This window comes from Hemicordylus capensis, chromosome 2, assembly GCF_027244095.1.
Source record: "Hemicordylus capensis ecotype Gifberg chromosome 2, rHemCap1.1.pri, whole genome shotgun sequence".
Classification (NCBI taxonomy): domain Eukaryota; kingdom Metazoa; phylum Chordata; class Lepidosauria; order Squamata; family Cordylidae; genus Hemicordylus; species Hemicordylus capensis.
The window spans coordinates 45,241,657-45,259,919 of NC_069658.1; the positions used below are offsets into that span (position 1 = coordinate 45,241,657).

Sequence of the window (18,263 nt, forward strand, 5' to 3'; positions counted from 1 at the left end):
GGGGTGAGTTTGGAAAAAAGCCAGAGCGGTGGGGTATGGCTGGAAAAAAGCCTTCTGGGTAGTGGTGTGCATGGAACCGCCGCAGCGTGGTCCGGCACTGAGGGGGGTCTACCTTTAAGAGCGGGGGGGTAGTACTTACCCCTCCCACCGCTCTTCCCCCTCCAGCGCTGCACTTAAGAACAAAGTTTTGGGGGCGGCAGTGTTCCTCCCTGCCGCCCCTGCCCCCATCGTTGCCTGGAAGTCTGGTAAACACAAGCACGCATGCGCTCATCGCGGCGCGTGTGAAAAATAAATAAATAATAAATAAGATGGATTCTTGTCCCCAAAGTGCTCACAGTTTAAAAAGAAGCACCAGGAACAGCCACTGGTACAATGCTGTGCTGGTGCTGGAGAGGGACAAGGAAGATCCTTTATGTTCCTGTGCTGCTTATATTTTACAAACTTTTCTGCTTGCAAACCATCATTACTACTCTCTTAAAAAACAAATCTTAGGGTCCAGACAGCATCGTCTTTTGAAAAAAATAAGCCACTGTGGGCCTCCCTAAATAGATAGCTGCATTCCTTTGGTCTGTGGGTATTTTTCGATATATTTATAGCATGTAACCAACGGTTTCATGAGGAGGAAAATGTGAAATGTCTTAAGATCAGCTAAACAGTTGACTTTTCTAAAAATAGTGGTGGTGTGTTACTGTCTAGTTGCTGCACCTGCCCTCAGGATTAACCTTTCTTAAACTGAAGGATTTAAAGGAAAGAGCAATGCAAGTTGTTAAAAAAACTGATTTGGTTCATTAGCATATTAAATTAAATTACTCTGGAATGTAGATTCAGCTGATACTTCAGCGAAAGTGATAATATCCTGCTATTGAAAGAGCTGTAAAGAAGCCTTGAGGCAAAATCCCAGTTTCTGTATTCATGTGAGAAAAAAGAGAGAGCCCATTTGAATGTGACTTTCTACTCATAATCCTAAATTTCTGCTTTAGTTCCAGATGTGTTCCTTCCATAGCAGTTTTTATTTTATTGGCATGAACTAAACAAAATAATGCCAACTAGGTTAGGAATGTTTCCTGCTCCAAAAAGTAGCAGTGCCCATGTTGAGCAGAATGAGCTATTCCATGGATATTGCCTATTTGAGAACATAGTCAACTCACTTATATTATGGACTGCATAGTCTCCATGGCATAAGTCCAGTAATGGTTTGCAGAACCTCTATAATATGCCATAAAAACAGTATAAGAGCTTATATACACTTTACAGCTGCTTTCAACCCTCCATTTGATTCTGTGATAGTTTTGTATCCCAATATGCCCACAAAGGGCCATTTAAAATAATAATTATTATTATTTTTATACTTCTGTAACATTGTCACTGGCATCCCAGGACATACAGCCTGCAAAATACAGGTAGTTACAATGTATGGTTTTATTTCTGTGGTTGAAAAAACTGCCCAGGGTAAATTTCTACCCCAGCAGTGAATGGGATTTCCCATATGGAGTTGCTTGCCCAAAGCCCATTATCCCAATACAATTTCTGCTTATTAAACTTGCTTTGCCTGGATATGTTTGACCATATTTTGTTGAGGTGCCCTATTGCATTCAGTGCTTGTTCACGCCAGTTCTGGAATTCGTGGAAATAAGCCAGCTGTCTGCATCCAGCTTTTGCAACATTTCTGTAAAATAGCCTGTTTGTAAGATGCAAAACTCTCTCACCTCTGCCTTCATGAAAAGTTCATTCATACCCTTTTTGGTGGCTGCTTTCCTCCTAACCAAATTGTTCTTGAAATTCAGATATAAAGGGATCCCTTTATATCTGTAAATGCCTGAGTTAAAATAATTCTTGAAGTTGAATGAAATTCTTCATTCAAGGGCTTAATTGCAAGAACATATTCACTTAAATTAATTTTGTCCACTATAATGCTAATAAATATATTGCTTCATTCTATTAAACAATAAAAATACCAGTGATGATAATTCATGAAACTCTGAATGAAACTCTTTCATTCAGATGAAACTCTTTCTGTTTCAAATGTACATGTTAAATTCTTCATATTGAATTAAATTTTGTATTGCCTCTTCTACATACAAGGTATCAGAATTTTCTCCTCTTCCTTGCTTCATGTTGTTTTCTGAATGAAACCGCTCTTTTGTGGAGAAGGTCTCACTCTTTTTGCTGTTTCATTAATGCCAAAAGCTTAGCAGTTGTGTGGTATATTAAGAACAGTTCAGTGGTGCCACTCAATCACTGGCTGCATGCTTTTGAATTGCATGCAGTAAAGGCAAGCGTTGGGATTTCTGTTTATCAGTGGAAAACACTGTGAATGAGTAGTGCTTTTGTCTGAGTAAAAAGAGAAGAACTTTATTCTTAAACATGATTGTAAGGCTTGGCTGTCAGCATTGTCTGATGGAGGAGCAAGTTAATTGGCATTAAATGGATTGTGTGTGTGTGTGTAAGTGATTGCCTTCTATCACAAGCTCTTAAAAAATCCATCCAGCATGGGTTGCATTCACAGAGCTGCTCACAGAATGACTTTTTGAGATCACTCTGCTCCACAAAGTTACACTACTATTAACAGAAGAGCAGCATGTTGTGAAAATCGTTCCCTGTTTATATGTATGGAGATTTGTGTAAGGGACTGTGCAAGGAGTTTTCTATGTGCATATATACAGACATGTGTAAGAGATCACAACAATTATGACATACTGTACTAATACAAGAGCAGAGGTGAGATTCTTTGCACAAATAATTGTATGCTACATCCTTAACACTAGTACAGCAGCATTTATACTAGAACAATACTAGTCTGGATGCTACCCTGCTTCCCCCCCCCACCCCATATATTATTATTATTAATAATAATAATTCAATTTCCATACCACCCTTCCAAAAATGGCTCAAGGTGGTTTACACAGAGAAATAACAAATAAATAAGATGGATCCCTGTCCCCAGAGGGCTCACAATCTAAAAAGAAACATAAGATAGACACCAGCAACAGTCACTGGAGGTACTGTGCTGGGGGTGGATAGGGCCAGTTACTCTCCCCCTGCTAAATAAAAAGAATCACTACATTAAAAGGTGCCTCTTTGCCAAGTTAGCAGGGGTCACTAGGCAAGATATTGTAGCTGTACAAAATTTGGGAATATATTTTATCATAAATGAATCCTAATTTATTTTGGTTCTGCTTAACAATTAGTTATATCCAGAGCACCCATAATGCAATTAGAAAAATTTCTACTAATGCAAAGAGTGGTAATTTTTCTCCTTTCACTCATTCCCCCTTTCAACTGACCCATCCTGCTCTGGGGTGATGGGGCTGAACCCTTTTGTGGAAGGAAACTGCTGTTCAGGGTACAGGGGACTACAGAGGCAAGAGAGAGGGGCAGAAATTACTCCTTTCGTGTGTGAGTGGAGTGTTTTCCACTTGCACTATGAGCATAGGACATAACCCAATGACAGTTCAGAATTGACACCATGCAAAGTTAGGCCAGTGAACATAGGAAGTTGCCATATACTGAGTCAGACCGTTGGTCTATCTAGTTCAGTATTGTCTTCACAGACTGGCAGCGGCTTGACCACGGTTACAGGCAAGAATCTCTCTCAGCCCTATCTTGGAGAAGCCAGGGAGGGAACTTGAAACCTTCTGCTCTTCCTAGAGCAGCTCCATCCTAAGGGGAATATCTTACAGTGCTCACACTTCTAGTCTCCCATTCATATGCAACTAGGATGGACCCTGCTTAGGTCATGCCTCAGACTTCTGACTCAGAAGAGTCAGAGCAGGACGACTTACCAGCTAGTGAGGGATTAGAGCAAGCCTGCTTAACTTCGGTCCTCCTGCAGATGTTGGCCTACAATCCCCATAATCCCTGGCTGTTGGCTGCTGTGGTTGAGAATTATGGGAGTTGTAGTACAAAAACACCTGGGGGGCCTAAGTTGAGCAGGCGCAGCCACAGGATTTGGCAGAGAAACCAGACTCTGGAGCTGAGGATTCGCAACAGCTGCCAGACATGATCTCTGATGGGGAAGAGCCTTGGATTCCACCTGTCTTGAGACGACATCTCAATACAGGATTTCACCTGTCTTGAGACTCACGTCTCAAGAGGCAGGCTCAGTGGGAGTCACGCAGGTGTAGGAGATCCCAAGAAAGAAAGCGAAAGTGCTGACTCAGGGAAGCCTGATTGGCTGCTGGTTCTCTTGAGCCATATATATTCAACAGTCTCTCTTTGCTCTGATGCTGTTTGCAACTTGGTTGGCTACAGATAGTGTGCTCTTGAATTTCAACCATTTCTGTGTCTCAGTTTGCCTTGTCTGTACTTTCCTGCATTGTTCCCTTAATTCCTTGTTCTGTGTTCTCTGCTTGTTTCATTCCTTGTTTTGTCTTTTCCTTCCACTTATTACTCAGTTAGTGTTGGGGGGTACCTAGTTTCAGTTCAGGGGACTTAATCCATTGACTAATTGCTTTGTGAGCCTTTTATTTTCCTTCATTTGGTTTTGCTGCTGCTTTCTGGTTACTCTCAGGAGGAGTGCTAAAGGGGGTTGTAAAATCCTGTTGGGTTAGCCGAGCTAACAGATTCACGACACTTAGCTAAGGGGGCAAATCATGCTTGTTACCACAAAACCAGCTCTCCTCTCCTCTCACAGTGCCTCTGTGAAAATTTCTTGCATCATTTTGCTGCTCTCTGTCCTACTGAACAACAGTTTCCTTCAGCTGTTCTTTCAGAATTGCAGATTAGCTCTGATTAAGAGGGGCTGAACACTTGCAACAGGAGGATGGCTGTCTGCATTGTGCTCTGCTTGTGAAATTCTCAAGGGCATGTGACTGGCCATGGTTGGTGATAACACAGCTGCACCAGATGGATTCTTGATCTGATCCATCAAGGCTTCACATATATGCCTTATCAATGCATGCATGCTGCTTCATGTTATTGATTGTTGACACTGTCACATGGTTCTGCAGAATTCTCCAGTGCATACTTCTGATGATATAGGCAGTTACCTGCAAAAACAGATACCTTGGGGACAAATTACTCTTCAGTTACTATAGCACTTGTATGTGTGGTCTGCTGCAAGTACTCACATTGCTGGGACTTGGAAGCATTGGTGCTAGAGAGCAGTGTTCCCTCTAAGGCCTGCGCATGTGTGTCTGCTCACAGGTTTTTTTGATGTCTGCTCAGTTAATTGTAGTTCCCACTAAAGTTGAATCAGGAAGGTCCCATTCTGAATGCCCATGTGCACACACTGCCTTGATACTTCTGCCCAGAACAAATCTCATTCTGCACACAGATGTAAAATATTAGGGGGGACATGCTTGAGAGGCTAGGTAATCCTGTTGTGGCTCTCCTTGATTATAGCTTAACTTGGCAAACCTGGCCGGGGCCAAAATCTAGGGAACTGTTGCACCCGTAGAGTTCATGCACCTAAGGTGACTTCTGTGTTGCGAACAGATGCTACTCTCACTATTGGTGAGTGATCTAGCTGCCAGTTGCCACCAGTGCGTCTGGTGGTGACTCAGAGGTGGGCCTTCTCTGTAGCTGCTCCTGGGCTGTGGAATGCACTCCCTACAGAAATCCGTAATCTGAATTCATTATTGGCCTTCAGGAGAGCCCTCAAAACCTATCTGTTTGGCCTTCCAGGGTTTTTAAACTGTTTTTAAATTGTAAGTGTTTGGCCTTGTTTTCCAGGGTTTTAAAAACACTTTTAAATGTTTTAATTGTTAATTGGGTTTATATGGTTTTTATAGTTTTTGTTTTTAATTGTTTTTATTTTAATGTAAACCGCCCTGAGCCATTTTTGGAAGGGTGGTATGGAAATCAAATAAATAAATAAATATCCATATGGGATCCATCGCTCACCATATCAGTGAGTGATCCAGCAATAGGGATGGGGAAAGAGTTTCAAAACCTATACAGCAGCAATAGGGTTTGCTGCTGCACCCCTTCTCCCAAATGCCAAGATCCTTCTGAGTATGCGCAAGTCCATAAATGCAGCCAAAGCACCTCTCTGAGTTGTGGCAATTACCGACAAACTGTACTAGTCTCTTTAACAATATGGTTGTATTGACTCTTCTTGTTTCTTCCAGTTGGCCTGTTGCTGTGGTACTGCTGGATGTTCACTTTGCTGCAAATGGTGTCCCAAGATAAAGCAGTCAACCAGTACCCGCTTTATGTATGCGCTCTATTTCATCTTGGTGACTCTCGTCTGTTGTGTCATGATGTCAGCAACAGTAGGAGAAGCAATGAAAGATCATGTAAGTTATTGAGGCCTTTTGTGTTTATTTCACTATATTTGTACCCCACTTTGTAAAACTTTGTATAATAAAATATAAAACCTAAAACTTACTAAAATTATTGAAATAATTAAAACATATTGAAATTATTGAACCAGTTAACATGTAAAAAAAACCAACCAAAAAATAAATTGCATCAGAAAGAAATAGATGCATCAGCAGATCAGAATACCAATCAGAAACCAAAAGTCTGCTGTAATAAATCAGTCTTGATTGCCCTTCAGAAGGGAAGTAAAGAAGGAGTCAAGTATATCTCCCACAGAAGGGCATTATGTTATCTAAAGGTAAAGTGTGCCCTCAAGTTGGTATCGATTCCTGGCAACCACTCTGGAGAGTCTGGGACCTCAGCAGCTGCCTATCAGTGCTGACTTCTCATGCCAGCCATGACAAGTGGCTGAATCTGGCCATGATGGTGCACAATAAAGGGCTTCCAGCGCCAGTTTTGAGAAAGAGGAGAGGCTGATATGAAAGCTCCCTTAAGAAGGGAGAGGCTGAAATGAACTGCTGAAAAGAATGGGAAAGATTGTGTGTAGATAGATGATCATTTCCAGAAGAAATCATATTATTTTAGACTTTGATTTTATGGGAGTTTGGAAGCACAAACTATAATGATTTGTTAGGCCTTGTGATTTTTAAGATTTCTTCCCTGCTGTAGTATTAATTACATTTTAAATCTCCATTAAAATATTCATACACGAATACTGCACACTGTTCAATGAATTTTGAATGAACCTCAAACAGTGTGTATTTCAGTAATGCCAACTGTTTCGTCCTGTGTTTCTACTTTGAAAATGGAGGAGTAGGAAGAGTCAGCACAAAGGCTAGTTGTTTGCATGAAGGCAAAAGATGATTGCTCTCTGAAACTTGAGTGTTTGGCAGCTATGAATGAGAGAATGCAAGTGAGTGACTCAAGCGGATTCTGTGTTTCCAGAGGGTTTTTTGTTGGAACTCTTACCTACTTGTTAGAGCAACTTAGATTCTGTCTCATTGAATGTTCAGGAGCCTCAGTTGCTGAGCAGAGAGTAGCCAGAAATAATTATTTCTCTCCCACCGATTAGGGAGTCCAAGAGGTAAGCTGAATTCTGGTTGTTTTCCCATTGATTGATTGATTTTTTTTTAAATATATACCTCCTTTCAGTAAAATAATCCTAAGGCTGTTTACAGCATAATTAAAACAATACACTACTAAAAGTACAAATATTAAATTTAAATGTAAAAATACATTTCTATTTAAGAGTTTAAAACCCTATATAAAGTAAAACACAGAACAGCAAAAAACAGTGTTTTTATTTGTTTTCTAAAAATTGTGATGGCGACTGAGGGGCAGATGCTAGCTCGGAGAACATTTCAAAGCCTGGGGACAGTGACTGAGAGGGCCCTGTCCTGTGTGTTCGACAGCCGAGCCTCCCTCACTTTCAGCACACGGAGCAGAGCCTGCTCCAGTGTTCCCTTTAACAGGGATTCCCAGATGTTGTTGACTACAACTCCCAGAATCCCCAAGCAAAAGCTATTGCAGCCGGGCATTCTGGGAGTTGTAGTCAACAACATCTGGGAATCCCTGTTAGAGGGAACACTGACTCCCACCTGACAAGAACACTGTTGACAAGACTGTTGAACACTGTTCTTGTCCAGTGGGCAGAAACCCTTGGGAGCAGGTGGTCCTTCAGAGATCCAAGGCCCAAACCATTAAGGTCTTTAAAGGTCAAAAACAGCACTTTGAACTGGACCCAGAAATAAATTGGTCGCCAGTGCAGCTCTTTCATAATGGGTGTAATATGGTCCAAGTGGGCAGCTCTGGATAAAATTCTAGGTGCTACGTTTTGCACTAGCTGCATTTTCCAAATGTTCTTCAAAGGCAGCGCCATGTAGAGCATGTCACAATAATCCAATCAGGACGTGACTAAGGAATTGGTGACTGTGGCCAGATCTGCCTTCTTGAGAAAGGGATGCATCTGGTGTACTAGCCAAAGCTGTGCAAAAGCACTTCTGGCCATTGCCTCCACCTGAGCATCTAAAAGCAGAGATGGGTCCAGCAGTATTCCCAAGCTGTACTCTTGCTCTTTCAAGAGGAGTGCATCCCATCCAGAATAGATCGAATCTCTTTATCCCAATTGGCTCTCCTACTGACCAACAGCATCTCTGTCTTGTCTGAATTCAATCACAGTTTACTCGCCCACATACATTCCATTGCTGTCCAGAGCCCCCAATTCTGGACATCTGCTGCCTCCCTAGGATCAAGTGATAAAGAGAAATAGAGCTGAGTGTCATCTGCATGTTGCTTACAACTCAGTCCAAGTCCCCAGATGACCTCTCCCAGTGGTTTCATGTAGATGTTAAATTGTATAGGGGACAAAAATGAACCCTGTGGGACCCCAGAGGCCAATGGCCAAGAAGCCAAGCAGTAGTCTCCCAGCACCACCTTCTGTGGACCTTCCCCCCCAAGAAAGGACTGAAGCCAGTCCAAAGCAGTGCCTCGAATCCCAACACTTGAGAGGCTGTCCAGAAGAATACAATGGTCAACGGTATTAAACGCTGTTGAGAGGTCCAGCAGAACCAACAGGGTCACACTCCCTCATCAAGCTCCCAGCTCCCGGTGACCAAGACAGCTTCATACCCTGGACAAAAGCCAGATTGAAAGGGATGTAGATAATCCGTACCATCCAAGGCCTCCTGCAGCTGTGATGCCACCACACACTCTATTTATTCTGCGTCCCCTCCTGATGACTCCTGCATCTGTTGTTCTTATTCATTCAGTTGGAAAATGAAGACATTATTAGATTGCTCATCAGTTGCAGACAGCTCCGATACATGCCCCCAGGCATATAAAGGGGTGACATATTTATGCGGAGGTAGCTTCGTTCTTCAGACAATACAGTTCATACAACCTTTAGAGCTTCAGTCTTCTTTACACTGTGTCTGGAAGAAAGGCCCACAGATGCAGTTGACGCCAGCTGAGGCTAATTTATAGAAAGTGTGACAGATATTGCTAAGAGAGGATGATGAGAGAGTTCTGTGGGGAGCAGTGGTGGATTAATGTACAGAAGTATTTGCTTCTGATGTCCATTAACTGTAAAAGCAATAAAGATTGTGATGATTGTTTTCTGTGGAGGACAGGACTGACCTGACTCTAGATATTTGAGTAAAGCAACATGGAATCCACGAAGTTTGCCCCAGCATCCCTCTCTCAGCTGGCGCAGTGCAGCCACTTGAGTCCGCAAAATATCTTAAGGCTGACCCTGAGCAGATCTAGGAGTAGAACTGGGAAGAATACCTTTGACTTTGAAACATGAGTGAAACTGTCTTTGAGTCAGACCATTGGTCTGTTTAGCCTAGTATTGTATGCTATAATTCATAGTAGCTCTCCAAGTTCTTAGAGAAGGGTCTTTCCAGCCTTGAGAGAGAAAAGATTGAACCTGGGACTTTGTGCTTTATCATGGAGCTGTGACTCTTTGGTGTACCGTTGGTATCTGTATTTATTGGAATCTCCCTGTTCTGCTTTTCTTTTCTTTAGTTTTCTGCAGTCTCCAGAATCTTTAAAAGTAGTGCTTATTTTGGAAAATATTCAGTTCCATATATTGCCATATCATACTTTCCAATCCAATCTTTATTACAATCATTGACCAGAATACAAAGCAAAACTACACATATAGAAAAATAAATGATGATGATGATAGCCAAAAATGTAGCCAAAAATTGTTGGGACCATAAAATAGAAAAAGTTGTAGAAAATGAAGATGCAAAAATATTATGGGACTTCCAACTACAAACAGATAAACATCTGCCACACAATACACCAGATATAACTGTAGTCGAGAAGAAAGAAAAACAAGTTAAAATAATCGACGTAGCAATACCAGGGAATAACAGAATAGAAGAAAAAGAAATAGAAAAAAAATCACAAAATACAAAGATCTACAAATTGAAATTGAAAGGCTGTGGCAGAAAAAGACCCAAATAATTCCAGTGGTCATTGGCGCCCTAGGTGCAATTCCAAAAGGCCTTGAAGAGCACCTCAACACCATAGGGGCCACAGAAATCACCATCAGCCAAGTACAAAAAGCAACTTTACTGCGAACAACCTATATTCTGCTACGATAAAATTCAGCCATCCCAGGTCCTTGGGAATGACTCGATGTCTGGGTAAAACAAACCAGTCAATAACACCTGACAAGAAATATTATTATTATTATTATTATTATTATTATTATTATTATTATCCCATAGGGGCCAAGGAAATCACCATCAGCCAATTACAAACAACAACTTTACTGGGAACAGTCTATATTCTGCGATGATATCTATAACAGCAGCAACAACATTGATAATAAAATTCAGCCACCCCAGGTCCTTGGGAAGGACTCGATGTCTGGATAAAACAAACCAGTCAATAACACCTATCCTGTGTCTCCTATTCATATGCAACCAGGGCGAACCCTGCTTAGCTAAAGGGAGAAGTCATTCTTGCTACCACAAGACCAGCTCTCCTCTCCAGAACATAATCGGAACATAAATATTACTAAGACTCTGAATGGAATTTACAGATTATATAACAGTACCTAGCTACTGTATTGATAACATCGTCATCTGGATCAGATAGTAAAAACTTCAAATAAAAATTGTCGGGGTGCCCTATAAATTTGGCCAACAAAGAAGAAATCAAACTATAGAGTGTCTCTATAAAAATCACAATACAAAATAGAATGTGTGATAGTCTCCACTTGGCCTGCGCCACAAGGGCAGAGATGGGCAGAGAAAGGAATCGCTCTGAATCTACCCTCCAGAACAGCGGAGGGGAGGACATTCAATCTAGCCAATGTCATGCTTTCCAAAATTACAGATCAATCCACCATCTTACAGTCTTTTTATATCTGAAAACACTCACTCTTTGCTAAACAGGGGTGTAGTGGAGAGAGAACAGGCAGGAATGGAGCGCTGGTACTTCTCTGCGTGCCAGTGTGGGCATGGCCATCCATAGGGGCTGTCATGGAGAGCACCTCCACTCCATGTATCTCTCCAATTTACACCACTGTTGCTAAAGAATACCTATTTTACTTTCCTTTGACTGTTGTACTGGAATAATGTTGAAGAAATGTTTCCAGACTTTATCAAAACAGACTGGAGCACTGTCCTGCATATATTTAGTAAAACGGTGCTAACACTGGCCCTATCCACCCCCAGCACAGTACCTCCAGTGACTGTTGCTGGTGTCTGTCTTATGTTTCCTTTTAATTTGTGAGCGCTCTTTGGGGACAGGGAGCCATCTTATTTATTTATTATGTCTCTATGTAAACTGCCCTGAGCCATTTTTTGGAAGGGTGGTATAGAAATTGAATGAATGAATGAAAACATCTCAAAGTATTATATAGACTTTATCCTCAAGTTGTCAACCTGCCTTCCCTTCATAGAATTCCATCTTCAATTTTTAATTAGTTTTATTAAGCCCGCAGCTGGAAGTGGCTCTAGACTGTCAGTATTGAAAGTATTCTTTTGACTGTGGTGCATTATTTCCAGATTTTTGCTTTCTATCTTTACATTAAAAGGCTATGATAGAAATATCTGACTAGATTCACACAAGGGGCTTTCACTAGCCCTGTGGGATTCTTGGATTTTTCTTTTTTCTTTACTTTGAATGACTGGTGTGGACTATATCAAACCGCTTTTGAAATTTGCTTTGGTTTCAAAGTTTGCCATGGCTGCTGGTTGAGAGACAAGTTTATATGCCATTACCGGCTCTCAGAACCGGTTTCATGGTTCTTTGGATCTTGGCCAACGTTTGGGTCTGCTGCCATAAGCAGATATAATTATTTTCCATACCTTGGAGTAGTAAGTTTTGTCCAGAGGCAGAGTCTATTGCTTACCTTTATACACAGCCAGTTAAGTGAAAGATTATTCTGTATGTTTTTTCTGGATCTCTGCAAACTGGGTTTAGTCTTGGAAAATGAGTCTTGGAATGTTGGCTCTGTTCATAGACTGAAAAAGAAAAAAGAAAGTTCTGTTAATGTTCTCCTAACCAGCTTTTAGAAAATGTCAGTTACCTTATGTGAGGATATAAAGAGGCTATTATTTTATTGTAAATACTGATATTTTTACACACCAATGCATCTATTTACAGACTGTCCTAGTTTGTGACAGAGTGGACACCAGTCTTCATTGGGGGTACAGCCTGAGGATAAGGCTCAAATCACAGAAGCTTTCTTTATGAGATGTGCTCTCTGAGTACAGCTGCATTTTAGAGTGGTGAGCTTGAGACCAGAATATGTGGCTGGCTGTTCTTTTTCCATGCCTCAAAAACAAATATTTAGAAAGTGAAGAGAAGGCTGGATTTTCCCCACCTTTCTGGTATTTTATAAGGAGTAATAAGCATTTCAAGCTGTTGGGTGATGGAACAGAACAGCATTTTTTGCTTGTTTTAAAAACCTGTTTTAAAAGAAATTTTTAAGTTTTTTATGTTCTAAGAATACAGTGCAACAAAATATCATTTTATAGAAACTCGTGGATAAATCAGTAATAAGGTAATGAAACAGAATACATCTTGCAATACATAGCCTAAAGGCAACAATCAATAGAAACTAGATTTCCATAGTTTTCTAGATAGATTAAATTTAAAATGTCTGTGTTTCCCCATTTCTTTAAAAAAAAAAATTCTGATTGGCCATTAGTGAAATCAATTGAGTAAATCAAAGAATGATGAGACAAAATAGCTGTCTAGCATTGAGCACACATCTCTATTAATATATCTTTCTGGGATGATGTTAATGAGCATGTTAGAAACGACCCCATGATTAACTCAGAAAAGTAGTGGGTGGGGGCCACCCAGGCTCAAAACAAATAGTTAATGTATCTCTCCAAAAAATTATCAATAATTGTGCAGGACTGTAACACACGGGTTAGCTGTTTGTTTTGAAGTGTGACCCTCTGACATGTGCCTGATAGTTACTTTGTAAGTATTTAATGCGTTAATAGCTATTTATTGCTTTATTTGCTAATATATCCCATTTTCCCCTAGTAGAACCAAAGGGGCTAGCTGTAAGATAAAACCACCAGCCAATGTTATAGCCCCCTAAAGTAGCCACATTTTTACCTAGGGCCTTGTGCACTGGGGGTGAGTTCCAAATAATTGATGCCACCACCAAAAGGGCCCTTCTCTTTGTGAATGCCTGGCACAACCCAGATGGCTTGGATACCCTTAGCAGGGCCTAAGATGCTAACCAAACTGCACAGAGGGGTATTTATGGGCGCTTCTGTTTGAACTGCGTTGAACCTTAATGATTTGCGAGCCACTTAAACTAGTTCTGGTTAGATTAAAATGAATATTCTTTGAGTCTGCTATATATGTCTATTGTGCCTCTCTCTGTGTTTCAGATTAGCTTTTTTGATACGATATGCCAACGTATACAACAAAGCCAAACATGTCCAAAGCTGGTGGGCTACTCTGCAGTTTACAGAGTGTGTTTTGGAATGGCCTGCTTCTTCTTCATTTTCTTCTTACTCACAATCAAAATCAACAATAGCAAAAGCTGCCGTGCATACATTCATAATGGGTAAGCTGGATGAATTTAACTTTTAAAATGTCCCACTATTCTAAGCCAAAAGTAAGGGTCTCTAAGCCAAATGTAAAGTCTTCTTTACCTTCAACTTCTTTCCCTCTGTTGCCTAGTTTGGGATGGAAAGCTCTTTAGATCTTCACTGTTTGTTAAGGATGTTTGTTCATATATTCATAGCACTGGAAAAGCACTAACAGCAATGATCACTAACCACAATTTCCTTTGCAGTGCTATATTTACCCGTCCCATCCCCTCACCCTATGTTTGCCTGAATTGCTTTGCTGGCTTCCTGTCTGTTTCATTAGATTATAACCCCCAACATGTAATAGTTTGTCTTCTGAGGAATGTGTGTTAAGTACATGCTAGGTGAATTTTCAATGTGGCTCACTTGCGATTGATTCTAGTGATGAACGGTGTTGCCTGTAACAGGGGTTCCCAAATCTTGTTGACTACAACTGCCATAATCCCCAACCAAAGGTCATTGCAACTGGGGGTGATGGGAGTTGTAGTCAACAACATCTTGGAATCCCTGTTACTGAAGAATATTTCCTCAATTTGTTTGACCTCCCATGTAGTTGCAAGCCACTGCCATGGATTCTTATCATGTTTCTGTGTGCTGTGTTTCACTCATTTCTAGAGCTCCATGTTGCTAAAGCTTGTAGCGTTATCTCTTCTTGCATGGTCTTTGAGGTAGGTCCGCTGGGACTGTAGCAGAATAGACACTAGAACAGCTGGGAAATCTAGCTATCTGACTGTTGATTTGCACGTGTGAAGGCATTTAGGGAAGAGACAGTATGCCTCAGCTTCAGTATTGAAGAATGCAGATTTGGTTATTTTTGCTTCTAAGTAAATCCAGTTATCTCTGTGTGTGTGTGTGTTTCTCCCCTCTCCAGATTTTGGTTCATTAAACTTCTAGTCTTGGCAGCCATGTGCTCAGGAGCCTTTTTCATTCCAGACGAGAATACCTTTACTCATGGTACAAACTTATAATTATTTTTGCTCTTTTTTAAAAAGTCTGTTATGGGCCAGTATCAGTTTACAGCAGCTAAAAAAGCTACAGAGAGCTAAATTGGTTATAAAGTCTTTCAAAAGCCCATCGGCTAGTGATCAGAGAAAGAAGCAGCTATACCATGGTGCTGTCTTTCTCTAGTGTTCTCTCTCTCCTTCTTCTCCTCCTCTAACCACAACAAACAGTGGGCATCAACCTGCTGATTCATGTAGATGGTCATGGGGTGAACTGTGAGATCTAAGAATATAGGAAGAAGCAGAGGAAGCAAGACCCTGTACAATGAGAAAGTCATAGATGATGATAGCTGAAATCCTGCAGTGCAATTGAGACCTTTCTGTCAACTTTTTTGCATAAGCTGTGACTGTTGTGCATGAACCATAAAGCACTCCTTCCCATCACCTTGTTGCTGTATTATGAAATATTGTGCAAGGTTTTTTCTATCTTAAGCTTTGTATCTGCGAGCACCAAAACTCTTAATGCGTGCAGGAGAGAGGAGTCATTCTGGAATGTATAAAAAGTTGTTGGTATGTCAGACTGATACGATTAACTTAGTCTTTGCGTAGCTGCAACTACATTGCTTACAGAAGCTAATGACTGATATGCAGACTAAATGCATGGACTGAAAAACATTGTGTGTGCACACAATGGTGGAGGGGTGATTTTCACTGATCTCGCCTTCCTTCTACCGCTCACTGTGCCTCCTGAAAATATATCCCTGAGAACTGGAGGACCTTCAAGGACATATCTTCAGGAATACAGTGAACTGTAGAGTAGGGTTTCTTAACTTTGGGTTGCCAGATGTTGTCAGACTACAGCTCCCATTATCCTCAGCCATGACTGTTATGGCTGGGAATGATGGGAGTTTTAGTCCAACATCTGGTGACCCAAGATTAAGAAACCCTACTGCAGAGGGGAGGAAAGAGCTACAAAATAGCCCCTTCCCCTTTGCATGCATGGAGCATTGTTTGGCACATGCAACATAAGGCTGGATGTCAACAGTATTTTATTCTGTTCCTCATGTGTAGAAACTTCACCAAAATAGCATGACACTTAGTTTGATGTAGTGCTGCTTTAAAAAAGCAGCAATTGCAGTTAAAGGATCATGCAATTAGATTAGTTTCCAATTTGATGACATCTAGTAGTGCAAAATTGGATTTCTTGCAGTGTTTCCAATTCATTACTGTATGAACCTGTATCTGCAGCAGTATATGAACAGCCGTTTCTACTAATAAAAATAATTTGCTGCTGTCATAAGTGCTGGCAGATGGCAGTGTCCAAACTCTAGAAGGAAGGCTAAAGGAACCTAAGAGATGAGCAGTGCAGAAGAGATCCAGCGTGGTGTAGTGGTTAGAGTGCTGGACTAGGACCGGGGAGACCCGAGTTCAAATCCCCATTCAGCCATGATACTAGCTGGGTGACTCTGGGCCAGTCACTTCTCTCTCAGTCTAACCTACTTCACAGGATTGTTGTGAGGAGAAACTCAAGTATGTAGTACACCGCTCTAGGCTCCTTGGAGGAAGAGCGGGATATAAATGTAATAATAATAATGAAGGTATTGTTGCTGAACTTCAAGGCCATAGGCACTTTTCAACCTCACCCCCTTCAGATTAAGCAGTTGTTACTGCAGTTTAAATATTAAGCAGGGTGTATTTGTTTGCATAGCATCGTTAGCACAATTCTAAGTAATTGCAAAAGCCAAATCAACTGCCTTTTTCGTTTCAGAGGTTTCTCCAAAATAAATGAAAAGGGACAACTTGTTTAAAGCCTGCGAATTGCAGCACTTTCACCACTGAGATGAGCCTGCAGTTCACCTTTTAGGTTTCAGTTTTCATTGCTAGTAAATACAGATAGGAAAAGCGAGACGCTTATTATGCTATGCTGATTTTTAATCCATATAGGCCTCATTTTTGTTTGGCTTCCTCTTGCTTCAGAAACACAGTACCTTTGATCCTTTCTCTTTTCTTAAAGCAAAGCCATTGCTCACAATCCTGAGAGAGAGCCAGCCATGTTGACATTGCTCACAATCCTGAGAGAGAGCCAGCCATGTTGGCAGAGCCCACGTTACCAAGCCCTGTAATGAATCTTAATCGCTCTTTCTCTATTGGCTAAAGCATTTGGTCATAACTTAGCCTAGTCACCCATTTCCAGTCTTGCAGCTACTCCTAAATTCTGGCTATTACTTCACTGGCACATGTTTTGAATACTTTGGCATAAGCTGCATTGCTAATAGTTTATGTACACTTAGAAAAGAATTAGGTGTAGGTTAGATTCTGGATTACAGGTGGACTCGCTATACACAGTACTGCTATTCTTGGTTCCATGTATCTGCGGGTGCCTGACACTCAACCTTGTTATCTGTGGATACAAAAGGGTTTAAAACACCGCAGTTCCTAGGTGGCTGGAAATGACCTCAGAGGTCATTTCAGGCTGCCATTTTGTAAAGAGGAGCCATTTTGTGGCTCATTTGTTCTTCTTTTAAAAAGACCACTTTCCCCACAATTTTTTAAGGCATTTTTTTCATGTCCTCACCCTTTTTTGTCCATTTTCCAGCCTCCAGGAATCTAACCCCACCCCAATCCCATTGTGGTGTAGTGGTTAGAGTGCTGGACTAGGACCGGGGAGACCCGAGTTCAAATCCCCATTCAGCCATAATACTAGCTGGGTGACTCTGGGCCAGTCACTTCTCTCTCAGCCTAACCTACTACACAGGGTTGTTGTGAAAGAGAAACTCAAGGATGTAGTACACCGCTCTGGGCTCCTTGGAGGAAGAGCGGGATATAATGTAATAATAATAATAATAATACTGGCTGCACAAGAACAGGCACTAAGAACAAATGCAATAAGAGCAAAAGTAGAAAAATCCGCAACAAACAGCAAGTGCCGCCTTTGTAAAGAAGCAGATGAAACAGTGGACCACCTGATCAGCTGTTGTAAGAAGAGCGCACAGACTGACTACAAACAAAGGCATGACAAGGTAGCAGGGATGATACACTGGAAAATCTGCAAAAAATACAAGCTACCTGTAGCCAAGAATTGGTGGGACCATAAAATTGAAAAAGTTGAAGAAAATGAAGATGTAAAAATATTATGGGACTTCCGACTACAAACAGACAAACATCTGCCACACAATACACCAGATATAACTGTAGTCGAGAAGAAAGAAAAACAAGTTAAAATAATCGACATAGCAATACCAGGGGATAGCAGAATAGAAGAAAAAGAAATAGAAAAAAATCACCAAATACAAATTGAAATTGAAAGGCTGTGGCAGAAAAAGACCAAAATAATCCCAGTGGTCATTGGCGCCCTGGGTGCAGTCCCAAAAGACCTTGAAGAGCACCTCAACACCATAGGGGCCACAGAAATCACCATCAGCCAATTACAAAAAGCAGCTTTACTGGGAACAGCCTATATTTTGCGACGATATCTATA

The 18,263-nt window shown here is 41.1% G+C and overlaps 1 protein-coding gene across 1 annotated transcript in view; it reads left to right on the plus strand.

The window, feature by feature from the left end:
- SERINC5 (serine incorporator 5) overlaps nucleotides 1-18,263 on the plus strand; it is a 71,862-nt gene that overhangs the window by 22,378 nt on the left and 31,221 nt on the right. The window contains exons 2-4 of the mRNA XM_053296403.1: nucleotides 6,072-6,239; nucleotides 13,641-13,819; nucleotides 14,716-14,798. Of these exons, the coding sequence (XP_053152378.1) occupies nucleotides 6,072-6,239; nucleotides 13,641-13,819; nucleotides 14,716-14,798 (430 nt within the window). The remainder of the gene's footprint in view (nucleotides 1-6,071; nucleotides 6,240-13,640; nucleotides 13,820-14,715; nucleotides 14,799-18,263) is intronic.